General features: G+C 51.5%; 4 protein-coding genes across 4 annotated transcripts; 2 read left to right on the forward strand and 2 right to left on the reverse strand.

The window, feature by feature from the left end:
• Nucleotides 1-712: 712 nt before the first annotated feature.
• On the forward strand, nucleotides 713-3602 carry LOC100381996 (uncharacterized). The gene is made up of 2 exons (NM_001174765.1): nucleotides 713-1508; nucleotides 2578-3602. The coding sequence occupies exons 1-2, from the start codon at nucleotides 879-881 to the stop codon at nucleotides 3475-3477; spliced, it is 1530 nt and encodes a 509-aa protein (NP_001168236.1). The 5' UTR covers nucleotides 713-878; the 3' UTR covers nucleotides 3478-3602.
• Nucleotides 3540-5979, reverse strand: LOC103625729 (putative WD40-like beta propeller repeat family protein). The gene has a single exon (XM_008646122.4). The coding sequence runs from the start codon at nucleotides 5780-5782 to the stop codon at nucleotides 3713-3715; it is 2070 nt and encodes a 689-aa protein (XP_008644344.1). The 5' UTR covers nucleotides 5783-5979; the 3' UTR covers nucleotides 3540-3712.
• Nucleotides 5980-10065: 4086 nt separating this feature from the next.
• Nucleotides 10066-15636, forward strand: LOC103625730 (putative protein kinase superfamily protein). Its single transcript, XM_035958914.1, is given in 9 exon segments — nucleotides 10066-10828; nucleotides 11365-11486; nucleotides 11623-12881; nucleotides 13358-13606; nucleotides 13683-13849; nucleotides 14315-14394; nucleotides 14492-14639; nucleotides 14884-15118; nucleotides 15121-15636. Coding segments are annotated over 9 exon segments (2835 nt in total). The 5' UTR covers nucleotides 10066-10486; the 3' UTR covers nucleotides 15354-15636.
• A 5359-nt stretch (nucleotides 15637-20995) lies between these two features.
• Nucleotides 20996-23700, reverse strand: LOC100279305 (uncharacterized). The gene is made up of 2 exons (NM_001152326.1): nucleotides 22647-23700; nucleotides 20996-21774 (listed from the first exon to the last, which is right to left on the reverse strand). Exons 1-2 carry the CDS (start codon nucleotides 23613-23615, stop codon nucleotides 21226-21228), a joined length of 1518 nt encoding a protein of 505 aa, NP_001145798.1. The 5' UTR covers nucleotides 23616-23700; the 3' UTR covers nucleotides 20996-21225.
• Between the last annotated feature and the right edge of the window lie 589 nt (nucleotides 23701-24289).

Genomic DNA, 24289 nt, shown 5'->3' on the forward strand with positions numbered 1-24289 from the left:
TGGGCTGGGGCACGCAGCACACTCACTCGTCGGCTTAGGGACCCCCCTGTCTCGAAACGCCGACAGGCCTCTTTCTCTTCTCTGTAATATGAAGGGGTGTACAGGTTCCTTATATAGAGATGTGAGACCCCTCAGGGGCAAAGCAGGTATTTGCCCACATAACCCTAACTAGGGTTACTTAACAAGCAGGACTAGTGGACCACCAGGGTTCTGCTCTTGTCTCGTCTCCCGTGTAGTGTACAGTCCGTGTGACTGATGCTAATGCATTTGAGGCCCGCCGACAAACGCGGCCCATTCAATTCGCTATCACTCTCTCTCTCTCTCTGTCTGTTTGGAGGGCAGACAGGATAAAACTATTCTTGTTTGCGTAACCATTTATTTATATCTAGTATAAATCTGTTCCGAAGATTTGAATTTGAGCCGAGATTTGGATTCTCGAGGTAATCCAGGTTTACACTGCACCTTCCCGAGACAAGATCAGGAGGCAACACACCCCCACTGGTCCAATTGGTGACCGCAGAGGATCCGAGACAAGATCAGAAGGCCACCGGCTGTCGCACGGGCATCCGATGCGCCTGTAGTAACGACGCTCGCTTACGCGTGGGGTCCACCACTCCCACCGCGCGGGCCCGCCTCGCTTCACGCCGCGGCAATTACCTCCGCTTCACTGCTCGCACTCGCTCGCTCGGCTGCTCCTGCCGGCTGCCGAGAAGTCTCCCTCCCTCCCATGGCCGCGGCCACCTCCACCCCATGCTGAGCCAAACCCCCCAACTAGTTTCAGTGTCCGCCCAGCAGTCAGCAGAGGAGGAGCGCGACAGATCCTCGGCGCCGGCGCGCCCTCCGGGTCCCCCGCCCCACCACCACTCACATCACATCACATGGCGGACTCCACGCACCACACCATCCGCCGCGCCGCGGCGCGCCCGCGCGGCTGGTGCTGCTCGTTCGCGGGCGTCCCGGAGAGCCCCGAGCACCGCCGCGCGCTCCCGGCGCCCGCCTCCGCCGCCGACGCCGTCCCGAAGCCTCCGCCTCCGCCGCCGCCAAAGTCCCCGCTGGCGCCGTCGTCGCACGGCTCGCCCTCGTCCAAGCTCGCGGGGCTCATCGACACGCGGAGGATCCTCTCGCCGGGCCGCGTGTCCCCGATCGACTCCGAGGGGTCACCGGCGGCGGCGCCGAGGGAGCAGGCCGCGCCTTTCGTGGCGGTGCGGGAGGACGAGGACGAGGGCGGGGACGGCGGCGAGGCGCCGGCGCTGGATCTGAGGCTGTGCCTCAGGGCCAGCGACGGCCGGTGCGTCGCCATGGACCTCGACTCCGCCGTGCTGTGCGGGAGCAGCGCCTTCTTCGCCGGCATGGTGCCGGACGCATCTGCGGCCGGGGGAAGGAGGGTCGAGGTGGATGGGGTGGACGACTTGGAGGCGTTCAAGGACGCGGTGGAGCTCATGTTCGAGCCCGACGCCTTGCGGTGGCTCGCCAGGGCCGGCGTGTCACGGGCAACCGCTGTGCTCCAGGTCAGATGCCATCCCTTTCTGTTTGTTTCTGCCCGTCAGTACGGTTTCTCGAAATTGCGACGTGAGTGACTGGGGAGGTAGTAGTACCAGTCACACTGCATTGCATGATTACACACACAGCTTAATTTGATTGACCAGCCGATCATGTTGCAATGAATTCAAGGTGTAACTGACCCTGTCGGCTATTGCATCGACATCACAAGTTGGCCGCTGCCATTTGTTTCCATCTGGCAAACTGCTTCAGTAATCCATCTCAAACACTAGCCAACGGTTTCCTCCTTTGCCACCCTCCTTCTTCGGCAATTCTCTTCCTGACGCCGTCGGTTTCCCTTCCTGCCGTTTCTGTCTCCCCACAGCTCTTAAAATTCCAAGTTCCGTGTCTGCATAAAGGCCACAGGAAGGCTGAATCAAAGCAAACCTGACGCTTACCGAAATCATGGTCGTTGAATTACTCACTTGCATGGCCCAAGGATTGAATCTACACGGTTTAATAACTACTATTCGCATGGCCCTAAATGCTTTGTCACCACTCCTGAGCAGCGAGCTCTACTTCATCTTGATTCTCTGCTGGCTGCGACTAGTCGGCCAAGAAGATTGCTGCTGCACTGTATAGAGTCAGTAGACAAGGGATGCATGAGGCTGCCCATGGTGGGCAGAAGACGAACATAATCACAAGGGGAAATTGGCATGGGAGAGAGGAAGAGGAGGTAGCCCGCAACCATAGAGCTTGGTTCAATGTAATCTCTAATTGGTACTGGGTTCACAGTTTATGGTACTTGTCCATGAGTTATACTGAGATGTCAGTTACAGATAACATCATGATTGACAATTGGCTGTTAGTATGGATTATTTTGCCTATTTAGTTATACTTCATACGAAATACATTTGTTTGGCCCATTAATTGATGTCATCAGCTCTGTGTGCTGTTTGCATACAAACTCTCATTATGACTTCTTGATTTTTTATTGCTACACAAGTATGCATCTGAACATCCTACTTGCCTGTTTTCTGCTTCCTGACACAGCCTGAACTGTAACCTGTAATGTGACTGTTGATTTCCGAACTACAGGTTTGCTCCTCTATTGCGTTCGACAAAGGAGTCGAATCATGTTTGAAGTACATCGAGGCAGTTCCATGGAGCGAGAGCGAGGAAGAGAAGCTGAAACACGTTTTTGCCAGATGCACTTTCGGCGAATCAGTTAGTAAAGATGTGCTGGCAAGATTGCAGCAGCAGTGCGCGAGCGGCTCGGAGGACCTGGCGGTGCAGCTCGTGGAATCTATCACGAGCGGAGCCAACAACGGCGCGAGGAAAGAAATGCAGTCTTTGGTGAGCGGTCTCCTAAGCAGAAGCTCAGTCTACCATAAGGACCTGTCCGGGGTGAACAAGGGGGGCCTTTACCGAATCTGCCGTTCCTGCTTGAGCTCACTTGTGGAACTTTTCATGGAGGACTCAGATGGCGGCCAAGCTATGGCACCTTCAGGCAGAAGGCCTATGGTTGAAAGGATCAGTCAGCAAACTGAGAATCTCAACTGGCTCTTGGACATCCTTCTGAACAACGACATGGCAGAAGAATACGTTGAGCTGTGGGGTACGCAGGAGGAGCTCATCAGAATGCACGAGCGAGCATCGCCGATGTTCAGGTACGAGCTCAGCCGGGTATCGGCGAGCGTGTTCATGGCTCTGGGGAGAGGGAGAATCCAGTGCCCCAGCGACACGAGGAGCCAGCTGTTCCGTGGATGGTTCAGGCCCATGCTTGTGGACTTCGGCTGGCTGCAGAGGTGCTCCAAGGGGCTGGATGTGAGAGTCCTGGAGGAGAACCTGGGGCAGGCCCTGCTCACCCTTCCGCTCCACCTACAACAGAGCTTGTTCGTAGAATGGTTTCAGTGCTTTGCGTCTAGAGGCACAGGAGGATGCCCTAATCTCAGCAGAGCTTTCCAGGTATGGTGGAGGAGGTCATTTGTTAATTAGATCAGCTGGTTCTTCTTCCCATTCTGTGCCCTAGATGCTTGCTATACAAACATGAGCCAGTATAAATGTAAAGCGTCATCATAAGTATGTTTATTTTTTGCCCTAAAGTTGGCATGACCTTATTCATCATCGTATGTTCAGTAGTATGCATATGCAAGCAAACAAGATGGCATCACCGCACTATATACACACACACATATATACGTGAGTCCCATTTCTTCCACAGATACTATAACTAGGCGTGCTTGCCACACATGAGGCCATCAGGCCGGGCAGCGATGTTGAGCCAGTGGCAGTCCTCGAACGCGCACGTCCCGGAGGCCTGCAGCGTCTCGCCCACGTCCTCCGCCTTGAGGTGGTACGGCGTCCACGACGGCGTCCCGTCCTCGAAGGAGTTGTGCGTGAGCCGGCGGATGCCAGACCCGTCGATGTTTACGGTGAAGATCTCCCCGTAGGGCTGGTAGTGGTGCGGGTTGGAGATGGGCTCCGCGGACACGGCGGCGTAGTCCGACGTGAACACCAGCGTCTTCGAGTCCGGGCTGAACCAGGGGTGGTTGGTGCGGCCGCCGTCGGCGCTGTGCACCACCCTCCGCAGGCCGGTGCCGTTCGGGTGCACCATGTAGATGGCGAAGCTGCCGCCGCCCGGGTTGTGCCGGTCCGAGGCGAACGCGATCCACTCGCCGTCGGGGGACCAGTTGCACATGGTGTCGGACCAAGGACCCTCGGTGAGGCGCCGGATGCCGCCGGCCTCGCCGTCCTCCGCGTCCATGATGTAGAGGTTCTTGTGCCCGGACCGCCCGGACCGGAACACCACCCACTTGCCGTCGGGCGAAGGGGACGGGAACGCGTTGTTCTCGCCGCCCACGGTGAGCTTCTTGATGGAGACGCTGGGGTCGTCGCCGTCGCCGTCGCCGAGCGACACGGCGACCACGTCCACCTCGGTGCTCTCGCTCGCGAAGTCTGGGCCGACGCTGGTGTAGATGACCCCTTTCCTCTTCCAGTCCCATGTCGTCGGGAACGCGTTGCCCGAGAAGACCCGGCGGCGGCCACCGGAGCCGTCGGAGTTGACCACGTACAGCCCCGGCAGCCCGACGAAGGCGATCCTCTTGCCGTCGTGCGAGAAGGAGGGGAACGACCCGTCGATCCTGAAGAGCGAGAACGTGTCCGGCGCGGGGCCCTTGATGCTCTCCAGCAGCAGCGGCGAGTCCCCGTTCCCGCTGCCCCGGCACCGGTGGTACCCGACGCGCTCGCCGTCCGGCGAGATGAACGGGTTGAAGTGGTGCGCGCGCGGGGCCACGGGCCGGGTCACCTCGTAGTAGGCGCTCCTGTTGTTGGCGCCGCCGCCGCCGCCGGACAAGTCGATGACCTCGATGTGGCGGTAGTCGGAACCCGGGCGCCTGGTGGCCACGGCCACGAGCCCCGGCGCGCCGGGCGACGCGGCGGGGGTGAACGCGTGGAAACCCGGCGGGGTGATCCGGTCGACGACGGACGCGACGTCGTCGTCCGTGAAGGTGAGCCTGGCGCGGTACACGCCGTACCAGCCGTCGGCGTCCCGGCGGTGGAAGAAGACGGTGGTGTCGTCGGCCCAGGTCGGCCACCCGCCGTCCGGGACGGCCAGCGCCCGGCGCGACCCGTCGGAGGTCCGGAAGACGTAGATGTCGGTGCGGAGGTCCTCCACCTCGCCGGCCCAGCCGCGCGGGCCGGGTGACGCGGCGGCGGTCCAGACCCCGGACGGCGACACGGCGGGGCTGAAGTCGGCGACTCCCCGCGGGGTGAGGCGGCGCGTGGCGCGGCCGGGGGCCAGGCTCGTGGAGTACACGGCCGCCCAGCTCCGGCGCGGCGCCCCCGCGGGCTCCGCCGTGGAGACGTACACTAGGTGGGCGCCGTCGGGGGTGAGCGAAGGCCGGTCCTTGAGCGCGATAGGGTCCCACGGGAGCAGCGGCGTGGGCGGCGCCGAGTCCTCCTCCTCCTCCTCCAGCGCGTCGCGGCGACGGGCGGAGGCGGATGTGGGGACGGGGGTGAGGTAGAGGTTGAGCGAGCCGTTGCGCTCGGAGACGAAGAGGAGGGAGGGCGGTCCGGAGGAGGAGGGCGCGAAGTTGCCGTTGTAGTTGACGGAGGCGCCGTCCGTGAGGCGCAGCTCCGCGGAGGCGGCGGAGAGCGGGGCGATCGTGAGCGCGAAGACGTCAAAGGCGTAGCGGCTCCGGCCCAGCGTGGTGAAGACGATGGTGCCGGATGTGGCGAGCGCAGGCTCGGGCGCCACGAGGAGGAAGAGGAAGAGAGGCAGGAGAGTGGCGCGACAAGCCATGGCGTGGACTGGCGGTGACTGGCTCACTGGAGAGGTGCAAGAAGAAACCGGATAAGGCCTACCGGCCCGGGGAAGATGCTCGGTCGGAGTTTGGAGGTGATTTTTTCCTCAGAAAGAGGAGGCTCAGGCGGATGTTTCCATCATAAAAAAATGAGAAAAAAAGAGAGAGGAATAGATTGCTATATGTGTGGTGGCCCATGTGACAAGGACGGGTGCAGGGCCCATCGCGACCAAGCTCATACGCGGGGCGCCGCGTGCCCCAGCACCTCGAACAGGCCGAGAGCGAGCAGGTCCTCAGAGAAAGAGGCCCAGAACGGCAGACGGGTAGTGAGTCACTACAAGCGTGTCACAATGGCAGACATTTTTAAAACCGGTAGGGGGAATGACTCATGGAGGCCCACAATCACCAAGATAAAGCTCATATGTTGAATTGTCAGATGGATTGCTTATCTGTGTATACATGTAGCTAATTCTTACTTAGGGTCGGTTAGCGGTGGATCGATGAGGATTAGAAGAGATAAAATCCTCTTCTATACAAATTTGAATATAAGGAGATTTAATTTCTTCCAATCCACCTCAAACCGAACAAACTTTGTTTTCTCTGGTATGATTGGGAACAAGGAGCTAAGCTAGTGATAAGTCCAGATATCTTGTCATGAATCAATACGACACAAAATAGATCAAACACAGAGAAGACACATATTTAACGTGGGAAACCCTCTTCAAGACGAAGGGTAAAAAACCACGGGCGTCGGCCAGGAACAATCTCACTATTTTTCGGGTGTTTACAGATCGCCGGAGGGTTACACTTGAGATAGCTATCTCATGCGGATTACAAGTGTATTTATACAGGTGAAACCCTAAACTGAGTAGAGAACGATCCAAGTCTTCCGGCGACGGGCCTTCAATTCGCTCGCCAATGTGATCGTCTTCTTCAGAATTTGAATCACAAACTCAACGTATCGTACGGTGAAGTGGGAAAACTATATACTCCGTATTATGCCGCCTAGCAGAGAGCAGAGAGCAGAGAGGAATATGAGGGGCCTGGTGGGTATCATAGAAAACGAAACGAATGGGGGCTCCAAAGAAATGGCCGGGCCTTGGAGGAATGGATGCTCAACGCTAAAGAAAGGGATATGTTCTATAACTTGTTGAATATTTTAGGAAGTGGTTCCTCTTTCTTTGGAGGAGAGGAGAGGCCAGTGAATGAATGAATGTATGCCCTGTGCAGATCTGGTTCCTCTGTTTGCAAAGCTGGAATGGATCCATGCACGCTGGCTGGATTGGATCGGCCAGGCAGTCAGCATAAGCGAGGAAAAAGTCACCAACAGCAACAGGTTCGGGCATGCGTTTCCACTGCTCTGCTTTATTCCATCTCCATCCATCACTGACTATGACGGTCAGGGCCAGCATTTTGTTTATGATATGTACCTTGTGCGAAGCCTAAAAGTCATCACTGCCCATGTCCACAGGCATCGTATATCTAAAAGATTCATGAGGTTGATGGCTGTAAAGGGCCCTGGGAAAACACGAAAGCACGCACGGTGGCTTCCGGAAAAATGTAACTAGCTAGCTGCAAGCACGCTACCCTGTAGACGGAAGAATGTTTATGTGTGATTGTTAGCAAGATATGTGTGCGTGTGGACTAATTAGGGTACACAATAATTGAGCAATCTTGTTCCCAAACCCTAAGCCTAGCTACTAGATGATATATCATTGCTAATTGTAAAGCTCACAGCTTACCATTAATGGCGTTGTTGAGTCCTCTCTCTCTCTCTCTCTCTCTCTCTCTCTCCTCTTTAAAGATTGTTGGGCCGGCCTAAACAGGAGTAGGAGTACAATGACTTGGTTGAGGGGAGACACAAGACATCACCCGTAGATCTATCCAACCTAACAGCTTAAATTAATACTGTTAGATCCAAACACGTACTGTACTGTACGTACTATCAGTACAATTAATTATTTGCTCAAAATAAAGCAGCTAGCTAGCTAGCTAGCTAAAAAAGGTTATTAAGCGGTTTTCCCATGCCAAGTACAACGAACGATCACTCTAAAAAATAAATACACTATATAGGAAAAGGTTACCGAGCCAAACATTTACAACATCACAAGCGATTAAACACAATCATTGATGAAACGAACCTGTATACATCACAAGTGTTTTAATTTACAACATCACAGCTGTCTACAAGGAACGCTCGTCTCGTCAAAAATAAAATCGTGTTGCAGTTGCAGTGGTAGTTCGTGGGCACACCGCAAACACGTTACACCTATGCATGCAGTACCGACAAGTGGTTTTACTTGCACAGGTTCCCGTTTGTCTCTGACGGTCTGACCTGACCCTACACATTTTGTTCCTACCTACGTACCTTTGACTACTACCGCTATAAAATCAAGTCATTTTAAACTCAACTAAATTATATAAATTAATCTAATATAAAATATATTTTGTGATGTACATATTTGGTTCTTTTCTATAGATTTTAGTAAACCTTCAAAGTTATCTATCTCGGATACGATAATCGCAATCCTTCCGTGATGGAACTAACTAGTCAAACTTTCTAGATTCTGACCTGTCTTATATGAACAAATTGACATTTGTGTCTTCGGACTCTCCAATATTTACCGTTTACTAGTTCATTTTTAAATAAAATACGGCAAACAGAAAACAAATTTACTTGGCATAAAAAGTGCTAGGGCTTCACAATATAGAGCTAGCTAGGCGACCCAAAACTGAAACTGTTATCACTCTTTCAGAAAGTGAGAATTGTAGTGTTTTTTGGGGCAGAACTCATGAGTACGTACGATAATAACCGATCGACAAAGCCTAGCTATATATTCAAAATAATAAGAAAAATGTTTTTTTAATCTTACAGTTTTTTTTTTTTTTTTGTAAACGTAACTTGTGCCTGTTGTCCCACCAAACGGAATGGGACTTAAAAATTAGCTTCTTGTACGTCTGATTGCAGCCTGAGCCTTGTACGTCGCCATCTCGATCTCTAGAAGCGTACACAGCAGCAATTGATAAGCAAAAAGTTGGTCTTATTGTTGTTTCGTGAATCTTGACACACAGGAGCTAGAGTCTGCATAGCGCAAGCCCTCGCTGCAAAGGCAATGTTGGAGCCTTTTGCGACTGTATTTACAACGACCATCATTATATATATATCGCTAAAGACTTTTAGTTGTTGAATGCGTTTTTAGTAACCAATTGTACGTCGCTGTAAGTAAACCGTCATAATGAGAGAGACCTGTATATAATTCAGTCTTTTCGTAGACCATTCTCGCCCGTTCCTTCGCCAGGTTAGTTTTAAACCAATTTAACAATAGAAAATAATAATTATATTCATAGTTACACAGATCATATAAATGTAATACCAAATTGACATAACTTATTTCTTATTCATAATCAATTCACATAGATGTTCATCAGTTTAACCCACAACCATAGTTACATAGACCAATCTAACACATAGACACAGTTCATCAATCATTAGTTTAACTCATCACACATACATATAACATATTCATCAATTGATGCGTAAAAGATGTGCATATAGTTTCATTTTGTTAAAATATGATAGCTCGTTTAGCTCGCGAGCTAGCTCGTTAACAAACCGAGCTACGGTGTCAGCTTAGCTCGTGAAAAAAAATCAAACAAGCTGATCTAAGCCGGATCGAGCTAACCACGAACCAAGTGAGCTAACGAGACACGAGCATTTCGTCTAACCTGTATGACTTCACAGAGAGGTAGAGCGTAAGATAAACAAACATTTTATAACATTTTTTAATTCTAAAATTGTATAGATGAAACAGAATTTGCAGAGCGTAAGCTAATTAAATGGTCATTTTATATGATCCATTTTGAGTTCTAAAGCAGAGGGTTGTGTTCACAGGTTTGATGACCTTCCTGCTCAGTTCCAAACAGAGGTCATCCAATAAAGGAGGGAGAACGAAGACCGGCGGAGACCTGCTACGACCGTTTCGTCGCCATTAGCTTGGGGTTTAGTCCACCCGTCAGATTTGACCAGAACAATTGAAAGACGAGGACCGTTCCTGTCAGAATTGCAGCAGCTGAGCATCTTCCCTGTCAGAGCCACAGAAGATTATCGGTGGCTTAACTGCCCCGCATTATTAATTAGTACCAATAATTTGCACTGCTAGGAGGTAATCAGAGCTTGATGAAATGGAAGGGAAGAGAGGGCAGGTGTCTGTTGGCCCGGCGCAGTCACAGACTAGGGCATCTCCAGGATTAAGAACACAAGCGGGAAAGTTAACAAATCCTGACGTAAAAAAAAACTCGGATTCCACACCGTGTGAGAAAAAGAGAGGGGGAAGGAAAAAGGGCGGCAGGCGAAATGCGCAACGGGACGGTGTGAAAAGAGCGGTTGCTGGCAACCCAAATGGTGGGACTTGGAGAGAGAAACCGCAGCAGCACAACTGCCACAAGCAAAGCAAGCCAGCCTGCGCTGCGAGAGGGAGGACCGAGGAGGGAGAGGGAGAGAGAGAGACCGGACAGGCGGGCAGCAAGCAACGGGCACGAACCGCCGCCGACCTCTCACAGGCGGAGGAGGGAGGGACCGAGGGAGAGACGCTCTCCTCTCTCTCTCTCTCACACACACACGCACAGTCCCATGGTCGCGCACGCCGCAGCATCCGCATCCGCATCCGCCTCCTCCCTGTGAGTCGCCGAGCGACGCCGCGCAGATGAAGGTGTCGTCCAGGAAGAAACCGCCGCCGCAGCAACAGCGGGAGGAGACGGAGGAGCAAGGGTCGTCGGGGGCGGCCGAGGCCATGGACGCCGCCGCAGCCGCGGCCGTTCAGGAGGAGGCGGAGGCGGAGGCGGAGGCGGAGGCGGAGGGGAGGACAGTGCTGGTAGGCGTGCGCGCGGACGCCGAGAGCCGGGCGCTGCTCACCTGGGTGCTCGTCAATGTGGCCGCGCCCCTGGACCGCGTCGTCGCCGTCCACGTCGCGCCGCCGTCCGCCGCCGAGGCGGTCGACTTCGACGCCATGCTCGCCGTCTACGAGGGCTTCTGCAACCTCAAGCAGGTAGTCGCCGCTCCGCGCCTCTCCTCGCCCTGGCTGTTGGCTCCCTCCCTCCCCTTCCGTCCATTTCGTTCTTTACCCTTGCTTTGCTTGACTTCTTATCGACATCCTCCTCCTTGCTGTGTGCTGACTCTGAAAAGATTCTCGTTTTTTTTTCACCCAAGCTCGTTCGATGCAATTCATCCGTGTTTCATGCCAAAATGCACGATTTTTCGGTTGATTTCGCGCTTGGCTACGGGCTACCGGATACTCATTCCACGCACGCGTACGATTGGTTAATTTTTTGGCACAATGACCAAATTTTGCCCTGACCTTTTTTACATTTATCGTGCAAAAGAGATCCAATTTTCACTTCATTTATGGCTTGCCTTCTATGCCCTAGTACAAGTTGGCTTTCGTTTCTGTACCAGATTAAGTCCTTTTACCCATTCTCCCCGTGGCTTTGCCGCTGTGCTGAATTCGCCTGATATTTTTTTTCTTTTATCTGGGTACTAGTAGTACTCCGTAGTAACTTCTTATTCATCCTGTTGCGCGCGTAGATCAATCTAAACCTGAAGATTTGCAAGGACTCGTCGGTGCGCAAGGCGCTAGTTCGTGAGGCCAGCCTGTTCGGGGCCGCAAAGGTTGTCCTCGGCGTCGCCAAGAAGAGGCGTGCGATTTCGTAAGTATAAAGTGCCATCGGCATTGGATGCTCAGTGCTTTCCACTATGGAAGATATATCTCAAGCTTTTCTCATCCTATCATTACCCCCCTCTAGCTCTGCCTTGCTGTAAATGGTGATTTGCATCATCCTTCAGGTCGTCGCACTCAGTTGCAAAGTACTGCGCAAAGAAGCTGCCCGCGAAGTGTGCGGTCCTCGCCGTGAGCAATGGCAAGATTGAGTTCCGGAGAGAGTCGAGCGTCCATCCAGGTAAGGTCTCGGCAGAAGTTCTCCCGTGTGGTGATGATGAGATGTATTGCGTAGTGCCGTTCCGAGCTCGTCAGGCTAAAGGGGGCGCACTTTCTTTACAAGAAAATAAAGATGACGGTGAGGGTGACGCCACGCGTGACTTTGGCACCAAGGGAAGTGAATTGGAGAATTTGTCAACGGATCAGGTCGAGATCGACGCAGATCCTTCTAGTACAAATGCTGAAGAGTCAACTGTCAAACAGGGAGACGAGATTTCCGAGCTTCCAGGTAAGGGTGCCAGTGTGCTCTACTGTGTTCTTCCTGAGAGAAGCAGCGGTTCTGTTGCAAGTACATCTAGTAGGCAAGACCAAGATTCAGTGGATCTGCCATCTGAAGGGGCTGGGGAGCTATATTGCTTATTGCCACCCAGGAATGGCCATTCAGTCAGGAGCATTGGTGATTCTAAGCGTTCAAATGCGAGCCAAAAGGATGATAAACCAGCCAATCCATCACTGGAAGGAGATGGCGATCTGTACTGCCGGCTGCCGAGGACTGGACGACCGGGTAGGAATTCTGGGGGATCCAATCGTTCTGCCGGTATAAGAGGTGCAGTTAGGCGTAGCAGTAGTTTCTCCAGCGATATCCATCTGAGCTCAGAGACATCACCTATTAAGAAGGATGGCTCGGTTAGCATGACTGCCACCGAAAGGAGTTCTTCTGCTGTATCCACAGAAGCTGAGGACTCACCGAAATACACCGCACGAACTGCTGAAACACCCTCGAGCTCCCCAATGTCGCTGAGACGGATGGTAGAGGGGAGATCTGACCGCTGTCACCTCCATAGAAGAATCTTTAGACATCAAAGAAGTTCATCTTTTGAATGGGCAAAGATCTCAATGGTTCAATGGGCGATGAGACTTCCGAGCCGATACACTTCGGTCCACCCAGATGGCAAACCACTGAAACCGGGTGCAAGTCCAAGGCTGAACTGTGATTCTGAAACTGAGTCCACTGCAGCTGTTGAGCCAGAATCAATGTTTTCTTTCGCTTTCTATGATGTAGCATGGCCTCCAAGTGAACTGGAATCACTGCGAGAGAAGTATTCTTCAGTTTGTAGGATGTTTTCTTATGAAGAACTGAAGCTTGCGACGTCCAACTACTCACCTGGTAATTCCCTCTAACAGCAGCGTTACTTTGGTATATGAATTTTTATTTTAAGACTCTCTAGTAACGTCCCCTAAATTTCACCCTCTAAAGCAATATTCTATGTCCTTTACAACACTGTCTAAAAGATTTTGTCCTCTATATCTTCTCCATCTCCAGCAACGTACCCTAATTTCATCCTCTATATCAACAATGTTATTAACAGATTTCACATTCTATATTATTTTTTACCAGTCGTGGGCACGTGGACGAGCATGCACAATAAATAAGCACAATAGATAGAGGACTGTACGGACTCTAATTGTATTGTAGCGGACACATGCCATCCTCTAAATTTTAGAGGACCTTTTACAGTCCATTGTTGGAGGGATAAAGGATCTGATATACCTCTATATTTAGCGGACATGTGCTTTTACAGGTTATTGTTGGAGAGAGTCCTAACAGGCTCACAAATTTAACTTCATTTCATGGTGATGCAGATATGTTAATTGGGAAGGGTGGAACCAGCCAGGTTTTCAAGGCACAACTTGATGGCGGAACATTTGCTGCCATAAAGATTCTGAAACCCTCGGTTGATGCAATACACGAGTTTGTTACGGAGGTTGAGACCGTAACCAGCTTGCAGCATGAGAACATTGTAGCACTAAGGGGATTCAGCTTCGAGAACTACAACCTTGTGTTGGCATATGATTACATGCCCCGAGGGAGCTTGGACAAAGCTCTTCATGGTAAGCGTCGAGATGTAACCACCTCTTCAGTCATTAGCATTTCGCCTCTTATCTGTAACTGTAATTTGATCTTCAGGGAAGAATGATGGCACAGAGTTTCTTGTCTGGGAGAGGAGAATTAAGATAGCAATTGACATCGCAAGAGCACTCGAATTTCTCCATCTCGGCGGTGTGACCCAGTCTGTGATCCATGGAGATGTTAAGTCTTCAAATATCCTCCTTTCAGAGGATTTTGGGGCACGGGTAATTATCCAAATTAAGTTTGCAGATGCCTGAAACCATAAGTAGGACACAAGTTCACGCACCCCACAATCTAGATCACTAGATATATGTAGGGAGTATTTTTTAAATTGAGGAAAACAATGTGAGACATGTGGGTTAATTTATAGTGTGTTTGATTTGTGGAATCACTCTATACTTTGGTGATGCATCATAAGTTCATTCCATCAATTTGGGTGGAATCAACACACTCCTCATCTATATACTAATTATTAGCTTATAAGGAATGAGGTGGTGATGGATCAACCCATTCTATTCCACAAACCAAATAAAAAAGTGAGGAGTGAGAAGATGGATCACTTCATTCCTCAAACCAAACACACTATTAGTTATTTACCTTGACCTAAGCAGTGATGCGACTACTAGTAACACCAGCTGTCAATGTTAATTCTGGCTGGTGACATCATACTCCCTTTTGGAAACTTTCAGCTCTGCGATTTCGGGTTAGCAAAGCGAGTGTCGGCTTCGACTCCCCACCTAACATGTACTGACATCACCGGGACTTTTGGGTCGGTATCATCTCTGGGCAGCTCTGGTTTTCTATGAATGTTAGCAGCTAACACCAGATCTGTAGTGGTTACTAGCATACTTGATACTCTTGTGCAGGTACATGGCGCCGGAGTATTTTTCACACGGGGAGGTCAACGAGAAGATTGACGTCTACGCATTCGGAGTTGTTCTGCTGGAGATTGTTTCGGGAAGGAGGCCCATCACACCAGGGAGCGCGAAGGGTCAAGAAAGCCTGGTCGGTTGGGTGAGTGCCTTTCATAATTCTCTCTGTCTGTTACTTATGAGAGCTGCTGTGGCGTGCTATTAAGAAGGGAACTGCATTGCTGGTTAGTACGTAGTAGTTACTTAATAAGCACATGTTGATGATATTAAAGTACAGTTGGGCACTGTGACCGCCGCTGTCGCCGTGCATATTTATAAGAGCTGCATCTGCTTGATCTGTTTGTTCTGTTCTGTTCTCATGGAGCGTTCGTCATCCACGGTGACAGGCGAAGCCTTTGCTGTCCAGTGGCGGGATCAAGCACCTGGTCGATCCGTTTCTGGGGAACGATTACGACTGCGATGAGATGGAGAGGATGACGCTCGCGGCCTCGCTTTGCACGAGGACGTCGTGGCACTCTCGACCTGAGATGTCACTGGTAAGAACAGTCCTGGGCTTGCAATTCCATGTAAAGAAAAATGGACTCATTGCGTTGCACAGCTCTGACCCCCCTTCCCTCAAAACATCCAGGTCCTGAAACTTCTCCAGGGGGACGACGAGACGATGGGCTGGGCGAGGTCGGCCAGCTTCGACGGGTCAGACGAGGAGGCCATCGCGGCGGGACCTGACCTGAACATGCAGTCGCACCTGAGCCTCGCGCTCCTCGGGGTGGATGCGGACGACACGCTGTCGCGCTGCAGCAGCACGGAGCGCACCTCGGCCGACGGCTACTGGAGCCGGTCGTCCAGTTTCGACTAGCGGTAGCTGCGTGATGGAACTGATGCGGCAGAGTAGAGTAGTGGTAGTGTGGTTACGTACAGCAGGCAGGCAGGCAGGCGATTGGTATGCTTGGTGAGATGGATGTTCATATCAGGATTCAGGTGGTTGGAATGTGGACAGCTGCTGATTTAGTTTAGATGGCAGTGTTGCTTTGCTGATTTGGCTAGGAGTCGAGTTCTGTTGGTAGTATAGATCTGAATCTGACCTTACGATGCAATTGGTTTCGTATTTGTATTGTTATCTTTTTTTTTTCCTTTATCAAGTCTTCATGCAAGAATAGGCTACCAATTGGTTGTTGGATAGGCTTGTCTAGCAACAAGCCTGTAAGATAAGGGACTTGGTAGGAAAGAATCTGCAGGATGAATAAACCTGTGAGGATTAAATTAATTGCCGTTAGCCCATGGTGGCCAGCCAGAGCCAACTTGGGCTTCAAGGCCTTTCGGCCCAAACAACTGGCTGCAGTCCCTGAATAAGCAAACATGGTGAATAAATTGAGATGACTAAACTTAAGTTCTTTAGTCACCAAAGGAATGATTAAAAGGAACTAAAGTATGATTTTTAGCTCATTTGTCCTCTCATCTTTCTTAGTGCAGCAAACATCTACTAATTAATTAGGAGTAATACAGTCGTTATTTGTACCAATTAATGCTTTTTAGTCAGATGTAGTCACTCGAACCAAACGAGGTAATAAAATTTAGTGACCTAAAGAAACCAAATGGCCTAAAGACTGCACTGCTCGGCACTCTCATTTGACACAAATCATGCATGTGGTATGCATGCATGCATGGCAGGGCATGGGCAGCATATATATAGATAGATTGTTTGAGACTCGGCTTTTGGTGAGATGAGATTCCATGATGGCTGCCATTGGCTAACTGCGATCTGCAGCAAGATTTTGGATCAACACTTTCTAGCTAACGTGCAGTTAGTATAGTAGTATGTTGGCGAGCCGTGATGATGATGCGCGCATAGACTGGTCGCTTCGTTCCTTGCCTTTCTTTTTACTAGCTAGGTAGCTAGCTTTGCTAGTTGCCTAGTTGGTTCATGCATGGCATCGATGATCTGCTGCAAGATTATTAGGTCGATCGACCACAAGCTAGAGCTAGCCATGCATGCATGTCAAGCTAAGCTAAGCTCGAGAAGATAGAATAATCTAGAGAGCTTTTTTATCTCCTTCACAATGTCTTGTTGATTATCCCGTAATAATTAACCCCAGATATATATATGGAGTGTCTTGTTGGTCGATGTCGATGCATGCTATTGTTGGCAGCACAGCACGGCACAGCATGCACGTCGGCTGATTCATGTCAGCCTAACCCTAGCTACCGTTCCGTCCATCGAACTGCATGCCGAAAAGGCTATGCATGTCAGCTGATTCATGTCAGCCTAGCCGTGCAGTACATGGCGAGTACTCGGCGAGCAGCGCTAGAGCAGTAGCAGGGACTTGAATGCACTGCACTGCACGCACCGGGTCGACGCGAGCCAGCAGATGCAGTCCATGGTCCACAGTGCGATGAGTGGCTGCCGCGAACAGTGTACGTGTACGGAGCGGTGACCAGTGATCCTCCAGGCGCACGCCGATTCGGCCCGGCCGCCTGCTGTGTCGTGTCGTGTCTCTGTTGTGCCTGCAGGCTGCAGCTACAGCTCGTTGCGGCGGGGTGCATGGGATGGGACGGCGCGATGCATGCATATGCATTGCAGCGACGAGACCTGACCCTGGGGTCCGTGTCCGTCCGGTCCAGTCGTCGTGCACGCACACACATATGCATGCAGCACGTACAGCTAGCACATGCATGCCGCCCTGCTGCCGGTTTATGGAGCGCCGCCGTGCCACCACTGCACGGGCCAACACCGACGGCGGCGCCTGCCTGCATCTGCATGCTTGGTCGTTGCTTCTTGGTGGACTGGACGTACCATAACGTCAGCGGCAAACCAGCAGACATGTTCCAGTCCAGCCAGCAGTTGGTCTGGTCTATCCAGATCCAGGAGCCAACAAAAGGCCAAAAATATAATATCCATGTATCCATCCTGGACGGTGGCCCACCAAAACAGGACAAGGTCACACCGCGTACTCTGCGTGCCTCCACAGCATCTCACAGAGCTCCCTACAACCTCCTTATAAATCAGTTTTTAAGGGACATCTACAAAATTAGTGGAGTTGATTTTGATCTTTTCTGCAACAGATCCTTAAAAACGGTAGATTGTTTCTGGGAGCCCAACAAATCCCTACAAATAAAGGAGTTTTAAAGACTATGAAAAGTCTGTGAGCGTTTTAGAGAACTGTTGCATACATGTTTTTGTGTTTTTCCCAAAAAAAAAAAACTTGATTTAGGAGAGACTTTTGGGAAGCTCATCTCCAATAGTTATGTAAATTTAGCACCCTGAAATATAGATTTAAGAAGTTGTTAAATCACTCTAAGGAGTACAAAAAATGTATGTGCTCAACAGTTCTCTACTTATTGGTTGCTAATTTTTAAAATTATCCACGTCAAAAAAAAAGTGAGCATACTTTCTATTTTTAATTGAGCTAGCACATCAACAACGTTCCATAATGTCTTGGAAGTTTGAAGTTATCGATGGAAGACTAGAAGGTCGCCGCGGCAACGGCATGAAGACAACGCATAGCACTCGAGATAGATTTGTTCTCAACGGGATAGTGGGATGACGGAAAACAGTGGCCGAAATATGGTTTTCGCGATGGATTTAGAACCATCGTTGATTTAGGGAGTCCCAACGTGGTTGGTAAATATAGGGATGGAATTGAATTTTGTAGTGAGTTTGTAAATTTAAGGACCCGCTTTACGTAACTGTTGGAGAAGAATTTTCCAGAAAAATTTCTTAAATTCATATTTAGGGAGTTGTTTACATAACTATTGAATATGCTCATAGGCAGCATTGCTTCGTCCCCCATGCATACAACATACTCGCTCACACTGACACACTGCTACATTAATCTCTACACCACAGTTTTTTTTTTTGTTTCAGAGTCGTCGTGTGTCATCCTTCATTTCTTGTTTTATACAAAAAAAAACACAAGTTAGGGGTTCAGATCTTATTTGTTGGCTTCACATTTGCACTCACCCAACAGAATACACATATTTTTTGTGTTTTATTCAAACTAAGTCTACACATGTGAAATATAGAAACTGTAGCAATCAGTGGCGGATCCAGGGGCTCCCCTCCAATCATAAAACTTTGTGTTTTGATGGGAGTACTGTAGGTCGAATGCGCGGTTCATTTAGCCTTGTATAGGCACATGATGATGACAGGATGGAATTTACTAAGCACGAAGATCATTGCCCTTGGATCGCTTCCCCCGTTTCCAGGGATCTGTTGGACGCAGCAAAGTTCTTTATCTATCTATCTCTACTAGTGGCCGGCGCGGTGGTCCTGGTTGGAACTGCCATCGATAATCGATTCAACTACTAGTGGTTTTTTATACTGCGTGCGTGGCATGCACCTGCTGCTGATCCGGCCGTGTATATATATGTAACCGTACGTCGGCATCTTCTTTCTCATCTTCATGTGAATTTTATGATGGAGATGGAGCACATACAGCTCCGACGGCCACTCCATGGCGATATGATATGATATGATGGTGGGTTCCACGCACCCTCTGCGCGTGTGGGTTTACATAAAATAGTGTCATGTAAAGAAATCATTAGACGGTTAACCGTGCGTTGTGACGGCTCACAACAATACCCACACGTAAATTATCCACCAAAAGATATAAAGATTTTTTATTGGTTGTCTTCGTTCTTCGTATAATATTTTTTTTGAACGCACGGGTACCATACACGACAACTGCAGGACAGGTTCGGCAGCAGCTGTGGGGCGGGTGCGGTGGCTGGGTATACGTGCGTACGGGTGTGAGCGACAGATGTGGGTAAAAATAAGGTTTGTTCCGTATAGTTCGACTGAAGGTGGACCTTTGCGGCCAATCTTGCGCGCGCAATAAACAAATAAAATGGGTGCCGCACGCAGCAATTACTCATAGGACTTTATGCCAATTGACGGTGTGATGCTATTTATGAGAATTGCCAATTGCCAATCGGATCCAATGCCTCGTCGGATCAAGGCGAAAGCGCAAGCTCTGCGGCAATATTTGACTTGAAGGCTGTCGTTGCTGTTCTTTGTCTTCATTCATGAGGTAGCTAGTCTTTCAATTAAAACAATACTAGTGGTTCGGACTGCTACTAGTGTAATATATAATGATAAAAAACACTTTAAAAACAGTAAAAACTGTTTCGAACGAACGAACGAACGGTGGTTGTCTTTTTGTCCACATAGATGGAGTCTCATCTAGAGAACCAATAGATAAATATCCATTGTATATTACCATCTTATACTTATATTCACGACGAAAAATAGCCTCGTCGAGTCACACATATGCACTATTAGGTATGGATTTACTCCTATACCTATACTTATATGAGTATGGCCGTATGAGTCACCCGTCAGATCAGCCACACACACAAAGATTAAATATCTACAATATACAAATGTCAAATATATCCATCTAAATTCTATTATAAAAATTCTAGCATCATTTAATAATCTATTAAAGAACATCATAAATAATTGGATAACACATTAAATATTTATTTACAGGGTTATCAAATAGTTGTTAAGCCTTATATAACATTTTCGTTTAAAAAATTGTTAAATAGTCAAAAGAGATGGATGGCTGAAGACTAAGTTTATGTTTTTAGACTAAGTTTATATCGGGTATTTTATACTCACGAGTTAAGAGATATGAGCGAGACCCGAACGTTCCAAGAGACTAAGACACTTTTATCTATTAGATTAGATGAAGGTTAGTGTTCAATAAAATACTTATAGGTATATATACTCAAATAGAGAAAATAGCCATCACATAGATATCGGATCGCGGTTACATATCCCCATCTCTCGTCTCTCGTGGTCGTGGCCTCCGAATCCCCGGAATTTCCGCCTCGGCGGCGCCTGCATCAGCGGCACGCTGCTGCCTGCACCCCAGAAAAAGCGAGAGAGATAGAGGCTGTCTCCCTGTCTGTCTGTGTTGCCGTCCTGGCAGCGGCAGCCTGATGAGCGGCAGCCTGACTTCCACGGCTCATCATGTCCCAATCGCGACGAACCCGCGGCATGCTCGAGCCTGCCATAGTTGTATCATATGCAGCCTTTCCACAAGCACACACGGTGCTTGGAAACAGCGACGGCGTCACGGTCAAAGGCACGAGATGCCCGCGCAGGCAGCCCAGTCCGCCTGGCATGCCAATGCACGCAAGACGGACGGCGACGTACGCACGCCTGAGGGCTCTGGGCTCTCTGTCTGCCTCCACTGCTAGCTAGAGCGCACTGCACAGTCTGGGCCGGCTGCGACGACGAAGCTAGCTAGCGATCGAAGAAACAAGATAGATATATATGAAGACGACGCGCTGCCGTTAAGTTGCCGATGGAGAAAACCGCACCCGATCAGACAGCGGCGGCGACACGATCAGGCTGATTCAGGCAGGCAGCTCCGTCCGCTCGCCGCGCAGGAGGAAATTAAAAGGCGACAGCGACGGCGCGGGATGCCCTACCCTGTCCTCCTACAAGTTGCGAGCCGCGACAGCAGCCACCACCACCGCCATCGCAAAGCTAGGTATAATCAATTGTAATCCGTCAGGCCCCTGCACGCCCCACGAAGCTCTAGCCTGCAGCGAATTGAAAAGGCCAAGCCACTCTAGCTATGGTACTAGTAGTATGGTCCATTGATGCTGGCTGCTGGGGCCTCAAAGACGATGACGGCGACCCTGCACGCACGCACGCACGTCGCGCCGCTGTCAGCACCTAGCTAGCTAGCTAGCTAGCTTACCTACCTACGCCACTACTAGCTAGTATCCTCCGCCTGCTCGCCGGTGGCGGCCACGAGGCGCCTGCTCTCCTCCTCGGCGTCGTTGGTGAGCTCCAGCCCCGCCAGCTTCTTGGCGCGCATGGCCTCGACGCGCCAGTCCGTGCGCCAGACGACGGCGACGAGGACGAGCGCCACGCACGTGGCCTGCGCCGACAGGAGGCCGTACCAGAGGCCGCGGAACCCGGCGCGGGCGCCGAACGCCAGGTACACCGCCACGGGGGTGCCCACCAGGTAGAAGGAGAGGAGGTTGATGCGGGCGCCCACGGCCGGGCGCGCCGTGCCCCGGAGCACCCCGCAGCCCGCCGTCTGCGGGCAGTTGCCCAGCTCGCACAGCCCCACCACGGGCATCGCCGCCGACGCCAGCCGCACCACGCCGGGATCCGCCGTGAACAGCTCCACCCACCGCCTGCTCAGCGCCACCGTCCACGCCACGTGCAGCACGCCGACCGCCAGCGCGCACCACAGCGCCACCAGCGCCGCCATCCGGGCGCGCCGCGGCTTCCCGGCGCCCAGCTCGTTGCCCACCTGCACACGCGGTCGTCACAGTCACAGCGATCCAAGCCAATAGTCAGTCCAGCACAAGACAGAGCATAGCTACAGACAGCTACAGTGGCTGCCGAGATCAGATAGATCACTGGTGACCTATGGTTGGCGAGCGAGCCATTCTTGTCTGTTCTTGGAACTCAACAGAGCAAGTAGCAGAGGGCTCGTGCTCTGCGCACCAGCCCACAAGGCTAAGCTTTCCTACCATGGCGGCCACCAGTGGCTGTCACTGTGCTAGCGCTGCAGTGCACACACACAGTGACATGAGAAGACCAACCACCAACGTGCCATTGTCGTTTTCCCCCGGCTGTAAAAATCGTTTGCATTCAAAAAAAAAAAAAGAATCGAAAAGGCTGGCCTTCCTTTCTGGAAGGAGGAGCGCATCATGTTCATGTACCTGACGTGGTGGCGCACCACAAAGTATACTACTAAATAAACTAGACTGATGAGTATATGGAATGGTGCACCGCACATGTGGAGACCAATTTGAGATGTCCAAGGATGGATGGATGGCAATAGGAGAGGAGCACACTCACCATGCACATATCCCTGCTTTTTATTTATTTACTTGGCCCACAGGCCCAGCCCACCCACCCCATAAAAAGAGTAGCTTTATATGCGAAATGCGATGCCTACAAGTCTGCAATGACTCTGAATGGCATGCTAAAACTTGTTTACAAAAAATGCATCGTTGAGGACATAACAAAACAAAACAAAAAAGGAACGCCAAAGAAAAAAAACAGGAATTTCGTGTGACACTGTGAATGAACAGTGTAGTCCCTGCATATGCATGCATGCAAGCAAATGTTTGGAATCGGCAAGAAATACGATATCGTGGTGATGGTGATGCTTACCCGGGTAGAGACGCTGGCGGCGAGCGCCATGGGCACGGTGTACATGAGGCTGGTGGTCTGGATGAGCACCCCGGCGGCGCCAACTGCGGCGGCGGGGTTGGGGAGGTAGCCGGCGAGCACGGTGACGACCTCGTACCACCACCACTCGAGGCAGACGCCGACGCAGCTGGGCACGGCGAGGCCGGCGAGGGCCGGGAGGCCGGCGGCGACGTCGGCGGGGCGCGCCCAGCCCTTCCAGGTGTGCTCGCAGGCGCGCGCCCAGCGCACGTAGGCGAGCAGGAAGAGCAGCATGTTGGCGTTGGTGAGGGCCTGCGCCGCCGCGACGCCGCGCACGCCGAGGCCCAAGCCGAAGACGAGGCCGACGTTGAGCGGGACGTGCAGCGCCACGGCGGCGGCGGAGCAGGCCGCCATGGGGCGCGTGATGCCCTGCGACCGGAGGTACACGCGCAGCGGCTGGAGCACGGCGCCCGCGGCAAGGTCCGGGAGCGCGAACGCGGCGTACGACGCGGCGTGCGCCGAGATGGTGGGGTCCTGCCCCAGCGCCACCAGGATGGGGCCCACGTTCAGCCACAGCAGCGCGATGGGCAGCGCCGCCAGGAGAAGCAGCAGCACGGCGCGCTGGAGGGACAGCGTCAGCAGCTCGTGGTTGCGGGACCCGAACGCCTGCGCGCACAGCGGCTCCAGCCCCGACGCCAGCCCGAACAGCACGCTGTGGCCCGTGATGTTGGTCAGCCCGATGGCCAGCGCGCCGCCCGCCAGGTCCAGCGGGCCCAGCCGCCCCAGGCACAGCACGGACACCATCGCGCGCAGGTACACCACGCAGTTGAGAGCAGTGACAGGCGCCGCCATGCCCCACAGCGCGCGCAGCTCCGCAGCCACCGACGGCTGGTCGTCGCCGTCGTACGCCTGCCCGCTGCCCTTCGTCCCGTCATGCCGCGGCAGCGCCTTGCACGGCAGCGGGATGGCCATGCTGCCCAGCGACAAAAGGGAACGGAACGGCCTCTCTTTCTCTGCGCGCTTGCTCCGTGTGAAAGAGGCAGGCAGAGGAGGTGGGGGATGGCTTGCCTTCTTCTTTCTCCCTTGCTACTTGCTAGTATTTACTTATATGGCATCTCGTCGTGGGGGTGGGGTGGGGGGGGGGGTCCTGTTCTGCATGACTGCATCTGATCGGCGATTCAGCTGGCCGTGTGTGCATCACAGTCAGGCTACCATGAGAGTCCTTATTCGGCACAATTAGTCAAAACATTTCTTCAATCTCCTCGACGAAGATATAAAGAATATATTCCATATATATATACAAAAGATGGAAAGTATGGTCCTATCAGAAGAAAGGCGCTTTAGGAGGCGTGTTGTCATGCTACGACATCCTAAACAATCAATTGTTGCATGCTGCATATTATCTATAACCAGGGGCGAAGCTAGCTTCAAATCTATGGCGGTGCACAGTATTCATACACCAAATAGTTACGTAAACATGTACTCGTAAATAAAATGGAAAGAAAAACACATTTTTTGCACATTGACAGCTGTACATGGATATGCTCCTGATTTGGCATTTATCCTTTCACCCCTGGCCAGATCTTTAGGCCCTGTTCCAATCTCGCGAGATAAACTTTAGCAGCTTTTTTTTAGCTACTTTTAGC

This window comes from Zea mays, chromosome 5, assembly GCF_902167145.1.
Source record: "Zea mays cultivar B73 chromosome 5, Zm-B73-REFERENCE-NAM-5.0, whole genome shotgun sequence".
In the NCBI taxonomy this organism is placed as follows: Eukaryota; Viridiplantae; Streptophyta; class Magnoliopsida; order Poales; family Poaceae; genus Zea; species Zea mays.

What these genes read in the sequence shown, in the direction of transcription:
- LOC100279305 (NM_001152326.1), bottom strand. Translation starts at nt 23,615, where the DNA reads ATGGCCATCCCGCTGCCGTGCAAGGCGCTGCCGCGGCATGACGGGACG. An exon ending in CCGCCAGCGTCTCTACCCGG is followed by an intron (nt 21,775 to 22,646) that starts GTAAGCATCACC and finishes CCGCGTGTGCAG; the next exon opens with GTGGGCAACGAGCTGGGCGC.
- LOC103625729 (XM_008646122.4), bottom strand. Translation starts at nt 5,782, where the DNA reads ATGGCTTGTCGCGCCACTCTCCTGCCTCTCTTCCTCTTCCTCCTCGTG.
- LOC100381996 (NM_001174765.1), top strand. Translation starts at nt 879, where the DNA reads ATGGCGGACTCCACGCACCACACCATCCGCCGCGCCGCGGCGCGCCCG. An exon ending in GGGCAACCGCTGTGCTCCAG is followed by an intron (nt 1,509 to 2,577) that starts GTCAGATGCCAT and finishes TCCGAACTACAG; the next exon opens with GTTTGCTCCTCTATTGCGTT.